The sequence below is a fragment of the Trichoplusia ni genome, chromosome 6 (genome assembly GCF_003590095.1).
Source record: "Trichoplusia ni isolate ovarian cell line Hi5 chromosome 6, tn1, whole genome shotgun sequence".
NCBI classification, from domain to species: domain Eukaryota; kingdom Metazoa; phylum Arthropoda; class Insecta; order Lepidoptera; family Noctuidae; genus Trichoplusia; species Trichoplusia ni.
The window spans coordinates 9,355,661-9,376,422 of NC_039483.1; the positions used below are offsets into that span (position 1 = coordinate 9,355,661).

Sequence of the window (20,762 nt, forward strand, 5' to 3'; positions counted from 1 at the left end):
CGGGCTGCCCAGGACCGGGATGGTTGGCGCTCTTTTGGGGAGGCCTACGTTCAGCAGTGGACGGCAATAGGCTGAGATGAGTCACAGTCAAGAGTATCTCAAAAATCAAACGTCCCAAAATTCCTTCCGTAATGTTCATAAATCGTAGGACAATGCTTCTTGGCTATTTTAGCGTAAACATAATCTTCTTTTATTTCAAAACTCCCAGTGATTTTGTTCCAAACATGGTAGGCGTAGGGGACGGTAATGTTAAGGTCACCGGGTGAGAAATACTGTACCGCGTTGATCCAGGACACTGGGTAGAACAGCTCTGGTCCGTAGATCTCGAATCCTGGAATGAGTACGAGAACCTCACTAAACATAATTCCGAACTCAAAGGTTTAAAGGCGGAACCTTTACGGCTTCCCTGTCTGTTATCAAGCTGTATACATAATGAAGCGGAATTAGAAAACAAAAATAACAATACATATTACCTCAACGAATAAGGAAATTTTTTATTATTCAATTACTGGAAGCCCGTCAATAGAAATTATTTGCATTTAAAGACAAAGACAATCAAAATAAAATGTTATTGGTCTAGTCTAATCAGAGCACCTGGTTAGTAGTAATTTATTGCAAAACTGTGAAGATGTTTTGTCCACGAAATTCTTTATTTGTCATCAAAACACTGGCATCTGTAATATTTTCTTTGTTCTGTTTGCCTGTCTATATCTCTATCTGTCTGAGGCATCATAGCTCCCGTAGTTTGTTTTGTCTTATAGCTGGATTATGTGCGAGTGTTCTTAGACATGTTTGATAAAAATCGATTGAGCCGTTGAGAGAATAACCGAATGTCTGCAAATATACTTCTGTGGGGACTTAAACTGAATGTTAATTATGATTACTGGCAAAAAATAAATTATTATTATTAAACGCAAGCGCACTGGATAACAATATTGACGACTTAGTCAATAGAGTTCCTAGCCCCGTTTGTTAAGATAATTGGTTGTGGGAAACTAGGATTATAATATGGATTTGTCAGGTGGGTTATTAATTTTAACGGGGACATTATATTACTTAATATTACTGTCTAAAAAAACACTTCAGCACTTCCAAATGCTCTACCCTCTATTCATATTGAGTATTCATTACCATTATGTAGAATATTACACACACTTGATAGGAATCTTACCTCTGCAGGTTTCAGCAGTCATCTTGGTGATATTATTTGTGTTACACATATTTTTCAATACCCTGGTGATGACTCCTGGGCCATTGTTACCCCACGTATCACCTCTGTAGTGATTTTGAAAGTTCCTGGAATATTATATGTTAAGTTATTAAAAAAACACTGAGTCTGTAAACAGCAACCTGCAATCGTGGGTACAGCGGCCAAGAAATTAATAATCGTTCCTCCGCACAATCAGAGGATAATATGATAGTATAGTGGGCTAAGCCGCTAAGCGTTTATCAAAAAATTGGGACAACCAGACATTTACCCGGGATTGGGACCTATCGATATAAGAATAGTAAAGCAGAGTAGTAGATCCTCAATATTTATGTAGGTAGGCATCAAAAAGTCAATAAATTCTATGTAGGTAGAATTATTGACATTAATCAATATTAGCTTACGGTTTCAAGGACAGGTCAAGGAAATTGAACTGCAGAATGCAAGGCGTTAGGATACACTGTCGTCGGCGCGTTATGAACTGAGAACTTGGGGCCATAAATCATTTCTCTTTATCTACCTCGCTTGCTGATGGGTCTTATTGAGCCGATTGAAGGGTGTAATAATAGACATATTATCGATAAGTAACGTCATTATCGTACCTGGTTCACAAAGTGAAAAACAAATATTTGATATTAAATACACTTTATTAATGTAAAATGTAAATAAATATTAAGATTAAAATAAATAATTATCGCAAAACCATTAGTGAATCATCGTGCACGTGTGCAGGTAGCGGTTTATCGATAACTTGGGTCCGGCGCGCTGCACATTCCTATCTCTTTTGATTTTTATGGCCCTAAGACACAGTTCATAACGCGCCGATTTAGCCGACTACAGGGCTGCACACGGGCTCAAGATGACACCAAACATTGTCCCAAGCGGGACTAAACCAGCGACAAGTTTACGGGAAAACAGACGACAAACATTTAAGGTGGCTTTGTTACGAGTAGTACCTAACTGTACACTTATTAGTACCTATATCATTGTTTTTTCCTGCTTTACTGTAATTTACCGAGAATAATAATTTAAAGCTGGGGTTTAACGCATCTGCTGGTATGAGACCTAACCATGTTGGCTTACGATTCAATCAAAGTACCTAAGTATGACAAAATATTTAAGATAAGCATATATAATCGCGCTCGGAATGTCGGCTGTTTATTTTGATTCACTATTTGCCAAATAAAACAATGATTCATTGTTTTTCTTTCAAGTCGAAAATGTGGTAAGAAGATATTACTGTACCTTATAGCGGCGTCGGCAACCTCTCTTCCAAGATTGTCCGTTGAGAAGGCGAGCGCTCCGGCCGCTACCACGTCACGGCTTTCTCTAGCTGCCCAGTTCTTCTTGAGACCCTCAAAGGATTTCACCACTACCACATCTAAGTCCAAGTACACCCCGCCCCACTTGTACAACGTCAGATACCGGAGCATGTCCGAAGTGTGAGAGATACGCCACCGAGTCCTGTTCAAAGCACCTTCACTCACTAATTGCTCCAATGGAGTATTTTTTGCATAGTCCACGATATGCACTCGTTTGAAGTTCACATTTTTCACTTGTTTGAGAACTTTAAAGCTGTTTGAATTGAGATTCTTTGCAGTCACCGGTCCAGCAAACAGCACGTAGATATTCCAGTCACTATGAGCCCTGGCAGCTGACTCTACGGCACATGCCTGCCGGGAATTCAGCCAGCCGCGGCATGACGTTTCATGGAAATATATCGATGTGGGAGGCGGGCTGAAGTCTTCTCCTACCAGGGGTAAGGCGTCCCCGATGTCGGAGTAGTGACACGTTACATTCTCATATTCACCCCAATATAAAAAGTACAGATCCGGGGAATAGTCCGTATTTAATATAGCCAGGCTCGAAAGCACTATGAAAAGTGCAATAAATAGGAACTTTTTTTTTCTTACGCATAATTTACTGTATTTAGCCAACATAATATCTCGTCGCGCACTCAATAGTTGTGTTGATATCAGTTTGCAGTAGTCTACACTTTTTTCCGAACGCACTCGATAGATACTATTGTCTCTTAAGAATCGCGTATAGGTTAGTAAACGCGTGTTTATCAAGATTAGAATGTAAAATAATCGACATGACGTGTACCTACAAACACTTGTACACGATTTAATGTGGGTAAGAAATTATAAGGAAATGAAATAATAATAAACTGTAGGATACAATACGTAATTACGTATGGTATCGTCAATTAGTACCGCCGCACTGAGGTCGTAGGAATTCTATAGCATACTTCTAGCGGGAGCAACATTTTATCTACGATATCAATGTTCAGTAAATAGGCTAGCGATGTTTGTGTAATGTGTGGCATTTTTGGGGTTTTACATTCTCAAAATGTAACATGCTTCACACTATCTAGTTTTATGAGTTTCAAAGTCGACATTTGTGTTATCGTGAGTTTAACACTAATTTATACATTGGTTAGAAGACTAGGTATATGAAATACAATTGAAATTAAAAACAGAACTAACATTGTATAATTTTATTTTTTAATCATTCAATAACTTATATCATTAAATTTTACAGGATAATTGAATCATAACTTCACTTCTTAATAATAATAATGTGGAAACCGCGGTTTCTATTGGGACACAAGTTTCCTAACATGTTTTTTTTATTAAGGAAAAGCATGGACGCATAATGCATGTATCAATTTCGGTTAAAAAAAGTCCATGTACATTTTTAATATACTAAAAACAAATAAGGTTCGCCGTACAAAACTGTAGTCAGACGTTAAACTTTATGTCGACAAACTAAATGTTTTTTTTTTCAGATTCGAGTATAGTTTTCTTGGGAGGCAGTTCAAAGAGACTATCATAAGTAAGGCTGTATTGCAAGTAATGAGGTGAATATTACCATGTTTCGGCATTTACTTCATGATAAATTGACGACATCGAAACACGAGAACAATAAAAGCAGGAACTATGGTTCATTTACTTACATATATAGTAATTAAATTGTGAATGGAAATCAGTTGCCCTCATCTGTTGCAATTCATTCTAGAGTACCTACCTACAGTATTGATACATGCCTGGTCCTTGCTTGTGATTTTCTTACTGGAAACATGTCCCAATGCAACACAAGCCCACAAAAATACTTAAAAAACTAAAACTAAACATTATACATACATATTTGTACCAAAATAATAATTATTATCACCGATATACGTATTATTTGTGTGTATCCAAGCTGTATTTGAAACTTATGCGACCACAACCATACAATGAATTCTTTGAAATATTTTTATTATCAAATACAATTTATATTTCTCTCATCGTATTCTTTCCCTATAGCAAAAAGTTAACTAAAAATAAACTTTATCTGTTTGTGTTAAGTTTCAAAATAGAATAAATGATACATATCCAGACAAGCGTATCTTTCGATCACAATAAAAAGTAGCAAATTAACAATAATTACCATTTAATAGTGCAGGTATTATTTGGTATATCATCGGATAGCGTAATCAAAAAATTAGATTATACTGTGAGTTCAAATGTCATGCGAGGTCACTTATCGTATGACGTTTTACCGTCGTAATATTTTTTGTGAGTTATAATTGAATATCTAATATTTTAGTAATACCATATTACTTTAAGGTTGAATGATTAAACGGTAATAGACAAGCCGAACGAATCCCCATGCTTCAAGCCATATTCAGTGCATATAAGAATGCCAGTAATTTTAATATTATAAAGTGAAAGGAGTTATATATCGATAACTGATAGCAAGCCACTGTTATATGACAACCAATGAGATAACGCCGTTAGTATCGAGTGTTGATCCCATTTGTACACAACTTGTACAAATATGTGGTCACTATATCGATACGACGACAATCACACTTTGAATACAAAATGTCTTTGACCGAATACTAGAAGATTTGATCTATAATCCGTTGTCTATCGCCAATGTGACGTCATTGCAATCTGTTTCTACGAATGTCTTACTCAATGGTTGTGTTCAGCAATGTATGCCGTAAGTTATCAGACAGAGGATTACGGATGAAACATGTGGAAGCGTTATTACATTTTAGTCTTTATGGCAAAGTAGTAAAGTCCACAATTCTTTGTTACTATCAAAGTGAGGCAGTTATGCATGGGTTTATCAGATTTCAGTTTGAATGAGAAGATAAAGGTTTATCTAAATATGTACGATGGAAATTTAAAGTTGTTTGCAGTTGTGTCGCATAAACTTCAAAAGCTAATATTTTTAAATGGAAACCTGATTAAAATAAATACCTAAGTTCATACATAGAACAGACTGGAATGATATCTAACGTTTATAAAAATAAATATTATAGATGCCTAGTTTATGAACTAAATACATAATGGTTTAATGCATAATCTTATACATTAAATTAATAGCACTTTAAATGTTGCAAATGCTTTGAATGTACAATCACGCATTTTCATAATTTCACTTAAAATGTGGTTTTACATGGATACTTACTATGTTAATATGGCGTTATTCAATGTGCGTTAGGGGAGCTAAAATGTCTATTCCTTAGTTTAGATTAATGGCCACGGGTTTAGTTTAGAAAACGTTGAAAATGTTTCATTGAAAGTTATTTCTACTTTATGGTTAAATATGTGTTAACGATAACAGTAGGGAGGAAGGTTCGACTGTGTGTGAAAGACGGGATATAGGCTTGGAAGAGCTCGGGAGCCCATGCATAGTATAACAGCGAACTGCAATTGCAGCTGGCAGGAGCTGGATGCGAGCAGCCGAAGATAGATCTCGATGGAGTACAATTGGGAAGGCCTATGTCCAGCAGTAGACGAATATGAGCTGATGATGGTGATGATTCCCAATTCATTAGCTAATAAATTCCGTAAGCCGTATATACCCGTGGCCATTTGAAACATTAAGTAAATCAGGAACTTAAACATATTCAAACAGGTATCGAACTTATTTCTCTATTTCATAGGTTTGACTTAAAAGGACAGTACATATCGTCGGGCTCTTAATTACGAAATTTGTAAAGCAGTTATTTATTCATTTACTTGTAGAGTCAACAACAGGAGTTGATGTATACTATAGATCTTTGAGATATGATTGCTGAAGTGCGAAGAGTGTACAAAATTACTTCATCTTATGGTGTGTGTTAAAGGAAACTTATAACTCATTTAAATTTAATTGGAATTTAATCTTAGGGATTAAAAATTTAGATAAAGCATATGTGTGTGTCAAACAAATGCTTGTCGTACGCGAAGACCGAACCCACGATACTTCATGCAGTGTTAGAGTTAAAAGAACAGAATTAGATTAGAGATCTTATTGTGTTCATCAACTTTTATTGCTGACTGTACTATTTGAGCAAAAAGTTTAAATAAATAAATAATTGCCTTCGAATGTTGACTACCAAACTTTTTACTACGCGATGTTATGACTGCGATAACGCATCAGTCTTAACCTTAAACACTGGGATAATTATATTGACTTATTGAATTAATTACAGATATTGTGATATCATAAAATATAAATCCTATTATTTACTAAATTTATTCTAATAACCTAATCGAGGCTAGATTATTTAATTAAATAAATAAAGTCAAACTTTTAAGAAGCTGCTGTAATATACTTTTGTTATCAATTTTTGGAGCATTCTTATTAATGTTTTCCCTGAGCGAGATTTCTTTTGATGAAGTAAAAGTGCTTACAATAGCATTATTTTTACAGCAATATGAGCAGTAACAAATCAAATCACCAATTTTTTATTACATTTATTTGTATAAGTAGCTGTTTGCAGGACTCCAATGTCTGGCAGGTTTCTTTCTACATTAAAACAATAAACGAATTGAACATCCAAATAATAGCTCAGTCCAAACTAATTAAGTTTGCGCTTAAAGTATCTAGCCGTTAATAATTGATATTCAGTTTACTGTTTGACAAATAATTAAAATTGTATGCAACACTAAATTATAGCACTTTCGACTAAAATAAATTAATTTAATTTAACATCATAATTTATTATACAGTTAATTTTCAGACAGTCCGAATGCAAGAAAAATGCAATCATCTAACTTGTTGTTGGTAATCATATTGACATTGTTTTTATTTACTGAGTTTAATTTATTTTTTTAATAGTAATACGAATTTAATTAATTCAATAACGTAGAAAACAAAATAGCCAACACACTTTTCCCAAGTTAGTTCTTAAAATGAACACGCAATTTAATTTGGCGCTAGTGTAGTTCAAAATTCAATGACGAGGAATTCAATTCAAGAGGTCTATGGATAAATGTGGCAAGGAAATGCAAATTCATTAAAAATATAAGGAAATCAAAATTAATGAAAACCTTATTTTAAGTTATTTTTCTGTACATGTATTTTATATTGCCATTCGTTTTACCTAAGACCGACTACTGGACCTTTGCAATACATTAATAACTAGAAACTACTTTATGCTATTCTATGATTAGAAAAGCTACTTTAAATTACAGCTATTAGCAATTAAGATGATGATGAGAATAAAACTATGGGCGATGGCGGCGGGACATCGATCACTTGTTAAGGTATCTGTGAAAGGGGTCCTTTCACCGATACCTGGACGGGGCAAAACAGACTCGAGTTAAATGAGAGAGACAGAGTGACCTCACGGCATAGCAGCGTGATTATCAAATAAATTTTAGAAACATGGGTATTAAAGGGCAAGTTGGTATAGTACCTTACCTTAAAGGTATTCAAAAACTTATTCGCGAATAGGGACAAACTGCAGTAGTATTATGCAACATGTCAGTAATGGATTCAAGGAACCAAATTAAGCAATTTATTTGCACTAAGGCGAGGCGGGAACTTTATTTTCATCATCAATCTTAACGAGCTACTTCCTATCATACGTCGATTAAAAATGGTATGGAGCCTTATGTATTAAGTATACACATTAATATATTTTTCAAACTACATAGACAGTTTTATTGCGTCACGTAACTCTACCACTCACAGGTTAAGAATCACATTTTTATTTTTCAGTGTCATATTTGTTTCATATTGATATTGTAGTGACAAATATATTAACATGACTAATGAATCGAACCACTTGTACGTTTTATTAAAAACTTTAGAATTTTTACAGATCACTATAATTAAGGCATTTTATACATGCGTGTAATATTGCCTTATAAGGTCCTTAATACTAGAAACTATATCTTAATAAGTTCGAATCGTAACATTAATTTATGCAGTTTTTAATTCAATAATAGTTGACTGAACACTTATGGCTTTAGCCGAATGATCGTTAACAATAATACTATTCCAATTTAGCAGTCATCAGACTCATGTGCCGTCAACTCCAGTTTCTAAACATTATCAAAATAATAATACATACGCTGGTATAACAATTTTGAGATCTGAAGCCATTTACAATTCTTTACAATTCGCACCAAAATATATTAAAGTTATTGGTAAAAATGTTAGGTTCTGTTAACGTTTCTGAAACGTAGTTGCATCAACAACACAAATCAATGCAATCTTTGGTATAAAATGTCATTAGGACTAACTCTTTGTTAGTATTTATGATTGCAGAATTATGTTGAACCATGTTTTATTGGCCAACGTAATAGGGCATGTGTGACCAACATTGGGCATACATGGTGAGTGACGTATACATATACAAACTTACAGACGTAGTTATTGCTCGGCGGCCGGAGTTTGTCTCGTCGGCGAGTGGGCGCGCGCCGGCTCTGTGTCTTTGTCTTTGTTTTGAACGCGCCTGGAGACAAAACAAGCTCTGTAAGTTAAGCTAGAAAACAGTTAGAGACCTTACAAAAATAACTCTTTTTCTAGCAGCATAAAAAAATATTTTCTTTCAGATGTAAATATCCATTGAATCAATTGAAAACTTTTTTGCTGTTATAAATGGTTAATTATACATTTAGTGCTCATAGCGGTCGTTGCGCTCTTCCAATGTTATTTTAAAATCAATTTTCACGCTTTGAAAGACTACTTCTTGTAAGAAGAAGTTCTAATAGTAAATAAATAACCAGAGTTCTTTGATAAATTTCAAATTTGTGCTGGTATATTTATGGAAAGTTTTAAATTCTAAGTTTCTCATTTAGGATTATAGTTTTTACCATAAATCACAAGTAATTGTATTTATTATATGACTAAATGTCACACTTATGTAACATAAATGTTACAGCTTAACTTTTGACTACATTGTTGAGTGATGTCGTGTGTTGCTAGTGCGTGCGTACCTGTAGACGTCGTCGGTGGTCTGCAGCGTCCCGTGCGCCAGATGCAGCCGGCGGCCGCGCGGCGGCGCCACTGCGGCGGGCGCCCACCACTCCACCACGCGCCCCACCACGGGCACGCGCCGCAGCAGCCCCTCCTGCCACAGGCGCTCCGCGTTCTCGCGCTCTATGTCCGCTTGAGCCTCCTCGATACCTAAGCGAAACCATTGGCTTTTACTTTGAGATATGAATGAAAAGTGCGGAAGAAGCGGAATACATGAAAAGCACTTGCTTAGGCTTAGGGTTGCACCAGGTAGAGGTAGAAAGGTGTCGCTGTGTTTCATCTTAAAAACAATTATCTGCCGTGGGTCACAGACGTTGACGTGGTCACGTGGGGACGTGGCCGAGAGGGGGGATGAGTTGCGACGCTGGACGACCGCACGTAGTGTTTTTAAAGGGACCGTGTGTGCAATGTCAATTTAGCGACGCTCTAGTGCAGCGGTATCTAAGTGAACCAGGGTCGCGAGCACACTGTTTTGATACTGTGTCCCACGCAAGAGGGATGGAGGGAGGGGAGAGGCGACACAGGGCGGTAGAACGACATCAGTCCACATTTTCATAAACTGAAACAAAACACCGAACACACCACATCCTGCACACTTGCACATGCTGATAGGATCGCAAAGGTATTATTTACATGTTATTATTTATTAGTGAATATCAAATTATATGTCTAACCTTTCTTTAGCACTTCGGTCATGTTCGTGAGCGCACGGCAGCTCTCCTCGACCTCTTCGCCAGCAGATATAACGAGGTCCAGCAACTCGTCGACATCTGTATCTTCCGTCACCATACCGAACCTGCAATACATCTTATTGTAGTATAGGTACAAAGCATATTGACACATTGTTACACTCGTTTATGTTATCGGGTGGTTATGCGGACAACCCCATTTCGAAGTTGTGTCGAGGCTAACAGTGTAGGTTCGTACCCAATATTTCGGAATAATATGTTTTCGATTGCCAAGTTCCTAAATTAATTGATAAATGTCGTTTACCTGACACAAGCCAGTCCGTCATCTCCGTCCCCGCACGAGAATGCCCCGTCGGTGGCTCGCAGCGTTTCCACCAACTGCCGATTGAGCGAGTTCAATTCTTCCGCTGAAGCGCCTTCCCATCCCGGCGGTATGTATCTAACGCCACCTAGACCTGCAAGTATTTTTTCTTTGTAGTGTCAACGAGCATTTTTTTTGATGCCTGCACAAAATTAGTAATTGACCTTTAGTGGCAATCGTTAATGCCCATTAGCGCAACATTTTTTTTTTTTGATGTACTTGAGCGTTAAGGCACGTTAAGTTGTAGCTGTACCTATGGCTAACGTCCGTAATCGCGATAATTAATATCATTTCTGGTTAGTGCGACTAGTGAACTATGTCAGCATTCATTAATATTTCATGAGCCACTGGGGGAGCTGCCGGCACCAAGCACGCAGGCTTTGCGGGCAGTGTGGAGTGTGTGTACGTACCGGCCCAGCCGGGCACGTGGACCCTGGCGAGCGCGGGGCGGCGCGCCAGCCCCGCGCGGAAGGGCTCCTGCAGCGCCACCGTGGCGTGCAGCACGTGCAGCTGCGCCTCCAGCAGCGCGCCCCACGCCGCGCGCCCCGCCTCGCCCCCCGCGCCCCCCGCCGCGCCGTCCGCCCCCGCCGCGCCCTCCAGCGGGCAGTAGCGCAGCACCACGCCGTGCGCTTCCGTCTCGCACACTTCTATGCTGATCTAGGATTTTGAATAAATAATAATATAACAAATAAAGCTTGCGAGTCACGTATTTAGGAAGGTACCTCGCGACTTTTAATGGAACCAACTAAACATGCAAGTTCGCGAACCCAAACAATGCAAGGCGGCGCATCTACATTCTACTATCTGAAGCTCACAGATACTTAAAATAAACAAAGACGCAGCGCCATAAACATCGAAAATTCAATGTTATTTGATTCAATTTAATGATCAGTTTATTTTGCAAAGGAATACAGAAATAATAATATGATTAAATCAATCATAAAATCGGTAGACTTACCATCTCAGCTTCTCTTTGGAGCACTTGTCCCAACCAAGAGTTGAGTTTATCATAATACGGTGGCGGTTTTTCCGTTCCAGGTGGTGCGAACTGAAACGCTACGCAGGCAGAGGCGTTGCTTATGGCTTCCTATAAAATAAAAAAATATTATAATAAGAACTAGATGCCTTACAAAAAAAATAATATCCATAACTTCCACTGATCATACTTATAAATAACATGTTGCAAAGTAAACATAAATAGCTTACCACAACTCCTACATTTGGTGGTTCATCGCCCCCTGGCGGTTCGCTCTGTAATACAGATAAAAAATCTCAATGGGATATGAAAAATTGATTTTAAATTGCAAAATTCAAATCAATTGCCGTAACAAATGATTCTAAATAAAGTGGAAAGGACTTCACATATATTATACCTTACTTTTTACAGTTTTTAGAAATAATAGCAAGATTTCTTCTAAGGAACGTTATTTTGGAACCGAGCTATTAGAGTCACTAGAACTACAATTTAAAGTTTCTTAAGTCTTTTAGTGTCTTAAAGCGCGCTTTACACTCGCTCGCGATTTTTGCTGTGAATTCACGCCGCGATTCGCGCCGTGCAACCGGCAACAAATGGGGAACGGCACGGCGCCAAGCGTGAACACGCGAATCCATCATTTTTATAAAAAAACGTCATCCGCAGTAAGGAATTTAATCCTTGTGTCGCGGGGGGTTTACAAACATACAACACACATGCACAAAGACACCCAGACTCAAACAATAATTAGTACTGACCAGCAGACGCAGGCCGGCGGCGGCCACGACGTTCCGGAGCGCGCGCGCGGCGCGGAAGGCGGCGTGCAGCCGCGCGCGCAGCGCCCGCGCGCCCGCCGCCCGCGCGCACGTCCACAGCGGCAGCGCCGGCAGCCGCGCGCCGCCGCCCGCCAGCCCGCCCAGCGCCGCCAGCGCGCCCTCGCGACCAGCCTGCACAACCACACACGGACTGCTACACTACTTTTCATATGATTGACGAAAAGCCTGATAAGGTTTTCGTAAAGGAAGGGTAAAAATGGAATCCTATTACTGAGACTTTGCTGGCCGTCCGTCATCAGAATGCATCTCCATGCAACCAGTCAGTTGAAATTTTTCGTTGCTGCTTTAACGCATGTTGAAGTCTAATATGTCTTAGAACATTTTTCCATCACCCAGAACTATTAAAACGGAAATAGGCTGAATGGAGATTTTTTTTGGATTATTGATTTAAATATCTAGTAGGTATACTGTACTTACGGTAGTCGTGGACTTCGATTGGTCGTTTACTACAATTGGTTCTGGAATTTTGTAGAATGTCTGACATCGTGTTAAGAAAAGCATTAAAATTTTTATAATTGACTTAAGTTGCTACGACCTGCTACATATTAAAATGTACCTTAAGAAAAAGGCAATAAGAATGCAATTCTTACAAAACAGTGACATCAAATATTTTGAATAGAAACTACTTTTACGGATTTTATCGCGGTTTAATTTTAGATTTTAGTTTCCGACGTTTCGAAACCTTTGCAGGTATCATGGTCATGGGCAGACTGAGATGGCGTTCGTCTTGACAGAAGATGTTGCTCGTTCTACCTTCATATTTTAATTAATTATTTGTGATCCGAGCTACGCAGTATGAGCTCACTGTGTCTTGATGTCTTGCAGCGCTGCTCTTGGGTTTGGCCTTCAGTTTATTTAATATTGGATCTAGGGTGAAATTAGTGTGTTTTTTATCTATTGAGGTTACTAAAATCGTCGGGAACTAAAATCTAAAATTAAACCGCGATAAAATCCGTAAAAGTAGTTTCAAATATTTTGCACAAATTATAAAGGATACGACAGTAGGCAAGCCGGGAACGCCAAACCACGGGCCTGGCGTCAGTGTCACCGAATCTGCTATGCTGTACGACTGAAACAAACAACACGTATAACTAACAACAAAACTGCTTGAGCATCGTCGGCATATCATCCAAAAATGTACCAATATTTTTGTCTTCAAATACTTCAAACTTCAAATATTTACCGCCATCATGAGTAGATACTAATGTTAATTATATCGACAACTCCATACCTCATCCTTCCCCGTGGCCCCGGGCAGCGCCAGCGCGTGTCCCCGGACGTGCAGGTGCAGGTTCCTGTGCGCGCAGATCTCTGCCAGCAGCGCCAGCGGGCTGCCCCAGCCCAGCGGCGGCGCGCCCAGCTCGCCCAACACGAGCAGCGGCGTGCGGTTCGCGGTCACATCCTCATCGCATAACTTCTCTAAAGCCTCTATGTCCATACCTTGACCTTTAAGACAAAAAAAAATCTATTAAACTATTTATTTTCATGAAAAAAAATTAGTCTAAATAACACATAAGTAGCAACAATCTATTACATCTAGATTGTAGGCCCACGAAAAATTATTTAAGCTATATCATAACGCCATCTAGGCTCAAACCAAGCAAGACTTGTACTATGAGTACTAGACAACTGACGAATAAGATAAGATAAATTACTACCAGACACCGAAATAACGCTCGTACTGATCAAACAAACATTTTTCTTGGGTGGGAATAAAAAACAACCAAAAAGCGTGGACTATTGTTTTTATTCCTTCAGTCTAGCCATTCAATACATTTTCCATTAGCTATAGACCATATTGAAGAGAAAAATGGAAGGAGGGAAGTCAGGTCTTTGCGCTAAAGTCGGACGCTAATCCACGTTAGTCTAATACCAATAAATAAGATACACTCTAACATATCATGCTCCAATCACCGTCATGTCGACTTCAATAAAGTACGTCGCAGCACGTTTATCTTGGTATAGTTTACAAACAAAAGTCACAAACAGCAAACATCTGAATACAATTCATAATAAATGCGCACTGTAGGTGTTCATAAGAATCATTTTTACACATCTGAACCCACCCTTCCTCTACCCCCAATATGTTCCAGTCTTTTTTCGTGAATGCTGGTGGGAGGAATAGAGACAAGAATCACTCTTGCTCAGACGGGAAATCTTTAATACGCTAGCTAGACTATTGGTCGTACTGAACGCTACGTGTCGTGGTTTCGATCCCTGAGTATGACAAAAGTTTGTGTATTGATCCACGAATGCTGGTTTTTAGTCTAGATGCTTATGACCTGAACGTTTTTGAAAGCCTTTGCGACACAAAGACTGATATTTACCACATGTTAAAGTTATATCCTGTTGTGGACGCCTGAAATCGCGTCTCTCGGCACCAATTTCAATAAAACTGCTTTAACACGAACTGGTGGATGTTTAATTCTACCTTTTCTTCTAAAAGAGCTGGAGCTTACCTGATGGATGCACCGGAACAGGTCTGACGCACGCTAGAGGCAGACTTAGCTGTCTGCACAGATGCTGCACGACACCCAGAGGACTGGCCACGCAGCTGTATATACATGGCAGTCTGTTTGTGAATGCTAACGCTGGAATTATATTCAATCATTAATTATGGTTAATTAGTATTACAACAGAAAATTAAGTTATAATTATTTTTTCATTCTCTGTTGTATTAAAATATGGCTCAAAAAATATAGTTACAGATAGCGCGTTCATTCCGGGCTGATATCGACTATTTGAGCCGACAATTCTACATCGCCAAGTTAATATGATCTTAACAATAAGCATATCAAGAATTCTGAAATTTCGTAAGATGAGATATTTCTCTCCGTTTTGTAATATACTTGCAGTCTGTGTTAAGTAATGTGTATGTGGTTACCTCCATCTTCCAAATATCGGGGGTATCTGTGATGTAACAACATGCGCGTCACTCTGACGAGGCCCTCCAGTTGCTCCTGGTGGTAGTATGCATTGTAATCTGCTAGTCTGTAATAAAAATAAACGCTTTCAGATATTTTTGATTTTTACGGGCGGGTTCATTATTATTTAAGGGGCCAGTTTATTTCTACGTAATTAATAGGATCGCCCAAGGAGTCGTCAATTCATAATTTACGGATTACAGCTGCAAATGGAGCAGATGCACTGAGCAAATTGCAATCAATCAATCTCAGAAGCAGTATCAATAATCTAGTTTTCGGTGTTAAGACTGTTAAAGTTAATACAACAAGGTTGCGCCTCTTTTCAGCGCTGTATTCCAACACCAGTTCATCGTCCAGTAGCGAGCTCGTCAATAATTCAAAATATTCCATTCAAATTAAACCTACGAAAATCAGGGCATGTCTATAACAGTTGTTTAAAGCGAGACATCGCTATACAAACAGTGAAACGCGATCTCGCTTCCACAATTTCAACAAGCCTGGTTCCATACCTCTTAGTACAAGAGCGTGGTACTACATTTTAATCCAACCTACGCAAAATTCTTTAAACATTTTTACCGCAACTACGCATGCGGTATCGTAAACAGTGGTCCATTTAAATGCAAATGGCTCATACATCATACACACGTTTATCAGCAACACATATATTACTAGCATGCAAATTTAACATATGCAAAGCATATAATACTGTGTTGTTACAATTTTACATGGACTACACATGTTTGTTTAGTAGTACCATGTTAATTCTTATTGTTACATTTATGCGTTATTGCAAATAAAAGGTCCTTTCAGTGACTAAAGACCAATGTATAACCCTACCGTTTTATTTAACCCTATATTATTTTTACGGAAGCCGACGAGTCCCTTAAAACAGGCAAAAAAAAAAATGCTAGAAACAAATGTCTGAAGGCTTGTTTTTTTTTTATTTCGTGTGTTGTGCGGCGATGATATTCGTAAAGCAGCTACGAGGGATTGGAGGAAGAGAGATGAAGATCTTGGTCAGTAGGGTGCCATGCGAAAGGCCTATGCCCAGCAGTGGACTAAGATGTGCTGATGATGATGAAAAACAAAAGTCAACAATATGTTGACTTCTTGGTAAATTATTGGATTGTACAGACGTGTTGCGGTACTGCGTATAAAACGCAATTAACTACGTTTGTATCGTTTTAAAACCGTGCTAATTACATTACATACTGTGACGTTTCTAATCATAGTTCGAACCATGATTTAAAGAAGTCATATTAGTAAAAACCACCCGATTCACAACGAATCATGAAATAGTTTAAAACCTATATGCTTTATTGTGATCCCGGTAGCGAAAAATAATTAGCGATAAAATAAAACTCGTTGTAAATTAAACTTCAGTACTTATTCGAGGGATCATAAGTAATTTAGAATTTTAATCTGCGTTCATTATTCATGCAGTTTTAATCGTTTTACATAAAATCGACCTCGCATAAATCATGAATATCAAGGGGTAAAACTTCGATAATATTTTTTAACAAAAAAAAAAACATACAAATCTTCTGAGCCTAACTTGATGAAATTTATATAGGACAGCTATTTCATATACTTTACAGACTGAAAATTTGATTTAACAACATAAAAAAACACTAATTGAGAACTTTCTTCGTTTTGAAGTCGGTTGAAAATGCTTTTATTTCAACCGTTTTCTGAGGCTTAACGCGTTCACTACTCCTTTAACAAAGTATTCAATTTTAATAACGCACACGATTTATTGGTTTGTAGTTAATCTTAGATTTATGATCCAATAAATATTGACCTAAATTGAAAATGTTTATTTTTCATTCAAATAACAATAGTGGGCAAAACGAATTCTTATCGACGTGTATGCGGAAAACCGGTATAAAATTACCATTTAAATTTCCATTTAATCTCATTATTCGTGGAATAGGTATCAGTAAACGTTTAGTTAAATGAGCATGCTTCATTATATACAGGCTTATATGAAAATTATGGCGATTGCTATCAAAGAGGAGAGAAGTGTAAATTGCTCACGGCTGAAGAACGTGATGATATATACTAACAGATATCCGTTACGCGTGAAGATTTTTACGGAGCCCAATTTATCCCAAGAATTATCTTGCATTATGTATTGTTAATTTTTATCGTCCAGCTAAAGACGTCAAATAACAAAAACTAATCAAGCCATACGGTGCTATACGGTGTTTTCCGTAAAAATTGGTCACCCATCAATTTTGATATCTGTAGTAATGATTGACAACCTTACTGAACTACGATTTATGTTATTATTTATTGTTTAAGCGGCAACGAGAATACATCATCTGTGAAAATTATAAAAGTTTAGTTAACACGATTTACTAGATACAACCGGAGACATGATTGCTGACAGATGGAGGTGGGAATGGACAGACTGAGGAGCTCTAGTAGGCCCTAAAAAAAGCCATTTCATGTTTTATGACTACAAAAGCTACAATAAAAAAAAATAGAAATTAGTAGGATAGCGCAGTGATAACTTAGTAACAGCGCTCATGGTCACAGGTTCGTTAATGTGGCGCAGTGCAACACCATTAGGGCAAAGTCGTGCACGTCACACAGCTCACGGTCGCCTGTTCAATTTCACAAACCTTTGCATTCAAATAGAAGGGTAGGAATTATAAGTGGTTACTCGGAAGCTAACCTTAGACGGAAGAAAAAATATTCTACATGGTTTTACTGTGACTTTTTGCACGACTTTCGTGAGGCAAATCCATAAATATGTAAGGATTTTAAAGATGATTTTAAGCTGAATTTAGGCTTTGTTATGGTCACTGTACATCTTCTGAAAGATGGTCAAATAACAAAGATCTTATACATTATAAAGTTTTATCCGGATTCACGCGTTTATTCTTCGAGTCTGGACCTTATTAAGACGCTTATTCAAGAAATAATACAAAACAATTATTCAAGAACCGTTCACTAACGAGTATTTATAGGGATCCCCCGACTAGTTAAGGAGTCTTTCATGATGAGCGAAAGAGGTGACGGGGTTGCGAGGCGAAGTGATTATTAATTTTATACTATCGAAAACATAACAATGTCACATTTAATATGTTTTCGCTTATTTACTACAAGTAATCTCGGTAATTGCGAGTGTCCAATCTTAATCAAATTCTAAAGTAAACATGTCTGGGTACATTGTAATGTATTTAAGTGGTTTCAATTATAACTAGATTTTAAAACAAAATAACTGGAATTTATGACGTCATTGTTTACGATAAAATTGGCATGATGTTCTATTGATAACTGTAATGTTTATGATTTAAAATATGCTCATAAATAGAGGTACTTCTGCAGGTGTAGGTGAGGTGACAACTATCAAATATGTCGGAACTTTAATAAAGTAATAAAATAATACATTATCAATGACGTTTACGTAAATTTTACTGTTGTGAATATTACAACAGGGAGTATGTACATGGACAAAAATGATTTAATGATTTATTTTAACCACTCTTGTTGAAAGAGAACTGCTGTATTAGGAAACAAAATACATCTCAAGTTAATGTCATACACATACACACTGCCAGCTTGAAGGCGAGTCAGACGTCTGTAGTAAAGTCAACAAAGTATAAAACAGATGAATCAATTATTCACTAGCATACTAGCTTGGAATATTACCCACTAGAAAGAAATAAGTAGAAAGTGTTCCTATGGGAACATAAAATTAGAAAAGAACTATCTTATGTGTTAATCCAAGTTAACTGGTTTCTGCATGGACAAGTAACCAAAAAACATCTATCTATCCAAACATACTGCCACATTTACACTATCATAGTATGTATTAACATTTGCATTTGAAAATAGTCAAGAAGAACAATCAAACTTTTGTATTAGTTGGTCAACACAATTCACAGTTACCAACATATTGATAAGAAACATGTCACTATCCAATTTACAAGTTTATAGCAACCCTTAAAAGCCCAGTGATTAATCTTTTCCAATTTCAATTAGTTCTCAAGGTAACTGATAGTGGAGCCATAAAGATATTATCAACAAACATTTTTATCAGTGTTTAATCTGTAGTCTTAATTGGAAAGATGTGTTTATTTAATGATACCAGTGAAAGTAACGGTTTTAAGTATTTCCGTGTCTAACCAATCTAATTTTATTATTGTGATAAATTTCGATTTCTTTGAAATATTTGTTTTTTTTTATACAATTTTGTTATGATTATAAGTCTAAGCTATGTGATATTTCATGTCTCATCTGCTATAAATAATAAAGGGTCTTTTTAACTAAATAAAGAAAAGAAATCATAGCTCATGGATTGCTTATCTGTACTTGAAACCTCAGGATTTAAGGATCAGATAAGTAATAATTTGAATATCCAATGGATATTAATAAGCAGTATGATAACTATTATCATGACTTAATATCATCACAGTTTGGATTATAATCGCCTAGTTTACAAAATTTTTGACATATACTAGTACAGTATACATTTCGAGGTATTTGAATTTCAGGAAACAACATGGAATTTAAGTCAAATTATTTGCTTTAGAAATAACTAAGCCATTGTTTGTATCTAATTGGATTCACTTTTAAATAACACAACTGATGATGTTTACAACATTCCATTTATGAATGTAAATAAAATTACTCATCATGCTAACTTCATGGAGTTATTAAAAAGTGGATTCTTACTTGAACATATGAGCCATCCATCTCGTGGTCTCGGTAGCGATGTGGGCGCCCAGCCGGGCAGCGTGGCTCCGCTCCAGGCGCCCGAACAGCGCGGATATGCTGTGCGACAGTATGGCCGCCCGCGTCACGGCATCCGTCGGCAACAGCGGCGGCTCCACACTCTCACAACTAGGGTCCGTCTTCAACACCAACTCTTCCAAAACCTTCAAAATCTCATCCATTGACGTTTCCTCTGGTTCGAAGAAACCTGTGCTGATTTTTCGCGCCTCCGGCTTCTTTTCCTCTTCTTGTGCATCTTGAGCGTTAACCCCTGCCTCCAAACGGCCTACTACTTCAGAAACTTGGAACTCCAAACCACCGAAAGGACGCCGGTCCTGCTACAAGCGTCAAAGTAAGCATCGTTAATGACTTACAACAAAACTACGCCATCGGCCAAAACAATAACACTATTTACCTGTTCAGGAGGGCCATCGCTCCCGGGGCTAGGTTTATTGGATTCCGGGTCAGAAGCTGATGCATCTCCCATGCTGCGTGGCGAATTATTCGCTAAATTACAGCACCGACATAAAAATGTGTAAACGTCACTTCAATTTCAATGTTTTGACGTGGGTGGCGAGAGTACACTCATGAACAGTTTTTCAATTTTTAAGCTTAGGCTACAAGAGTTTAAAATTAAAACATTGTGTTTTAGTTAACTTTTTTATACCTATGGTTTATAGTTTTTCTTACACATTAAAAGTGAATGTTTATTTTAGATTTAAAAACACAACGTAAGTACTTGATCCGTGGGATTAGTTTGAAGTCAGATGAACTAGAACTACTAAGACTGACTG

General features: G+C 37.5%; 1 protein-coding gene across 2 annotated transcripts; it reads right to left on the bottom strand.

Moving 5' to 3' along the window:
* Positions 1–3: 3 nt before the first annotated feature.
* Positions 4–20,730, bottom strand: LOC113494790 (pyridoxal-dependent decarboxylase domain-containing protein 1). Of its 2 annotated transcripts, XM_026873258.1 has the most exons (16): positions 20,384–20,730; positions 19,930–20,306; positions 15,204–15,310; positions 14,779–14,910; positions 13,551–13,765; positions 13,317–13,388; positions 12,737–12,796; positions 12,242–12,430; positions 11,717–11,761; positions 11,469–11,597; positions 10,921–11,167; positions 10,454–10,604; positions 10,135–10,256; positions 9,421–9,610; positions 1,172–1,296; positions 4–331 (listed from the first exon to the last, which is right to left on the bottom strand). In XM_026873258.1, the coding sequence occupies exons 1-16, from the start codon at positions 20,453–20,455 to the stop codon at positions 99–101; spliced, it is 2,466 nt and encodes an 821-aa protein (XP_026729059.1). In that variant the 5' UTR covers positions 20,456–20,730; the 3' UTR covers positions 4–98. The 2 variants fall into 2 exon arrangements, with proteins under 2 accessions (XP_026729059.1, XP_026729058.1); XM_026873257.1 differs by lacking the exons at positions 4–331; positions 1,172–1,296 and adding an exon at positions 3,693–8,936.
* Between the last annotated feature and the right edge of the window lie 32 nt (positions 20,731–20,762).

Bases quoted from the DNA above. Each gene is read 5' to 3' on its own strand.
- LOC113494790 (XM_026873258.1), bottom strand. From the start codon at position 20,455: ATGGGAGATGCATCAGCTTCTGACCCGGAATCCAATAAACCTAGCCCC. The intron at 11,762-12,241 runs GTCAGTACTAAT...TCTGTATTACAG, and splicing joins CCGCCGGCCTGCGTCTGCTG to AGCGAACCGCCAGGGGGCGA. The intron at 11,168-11,468 runs GTAAGTCTACCG...TCAAAATCCTAG, and splicing joins TCCAAAGAGAAGCTGAGATG to ATCAGCATAGAAGTGTGCGA.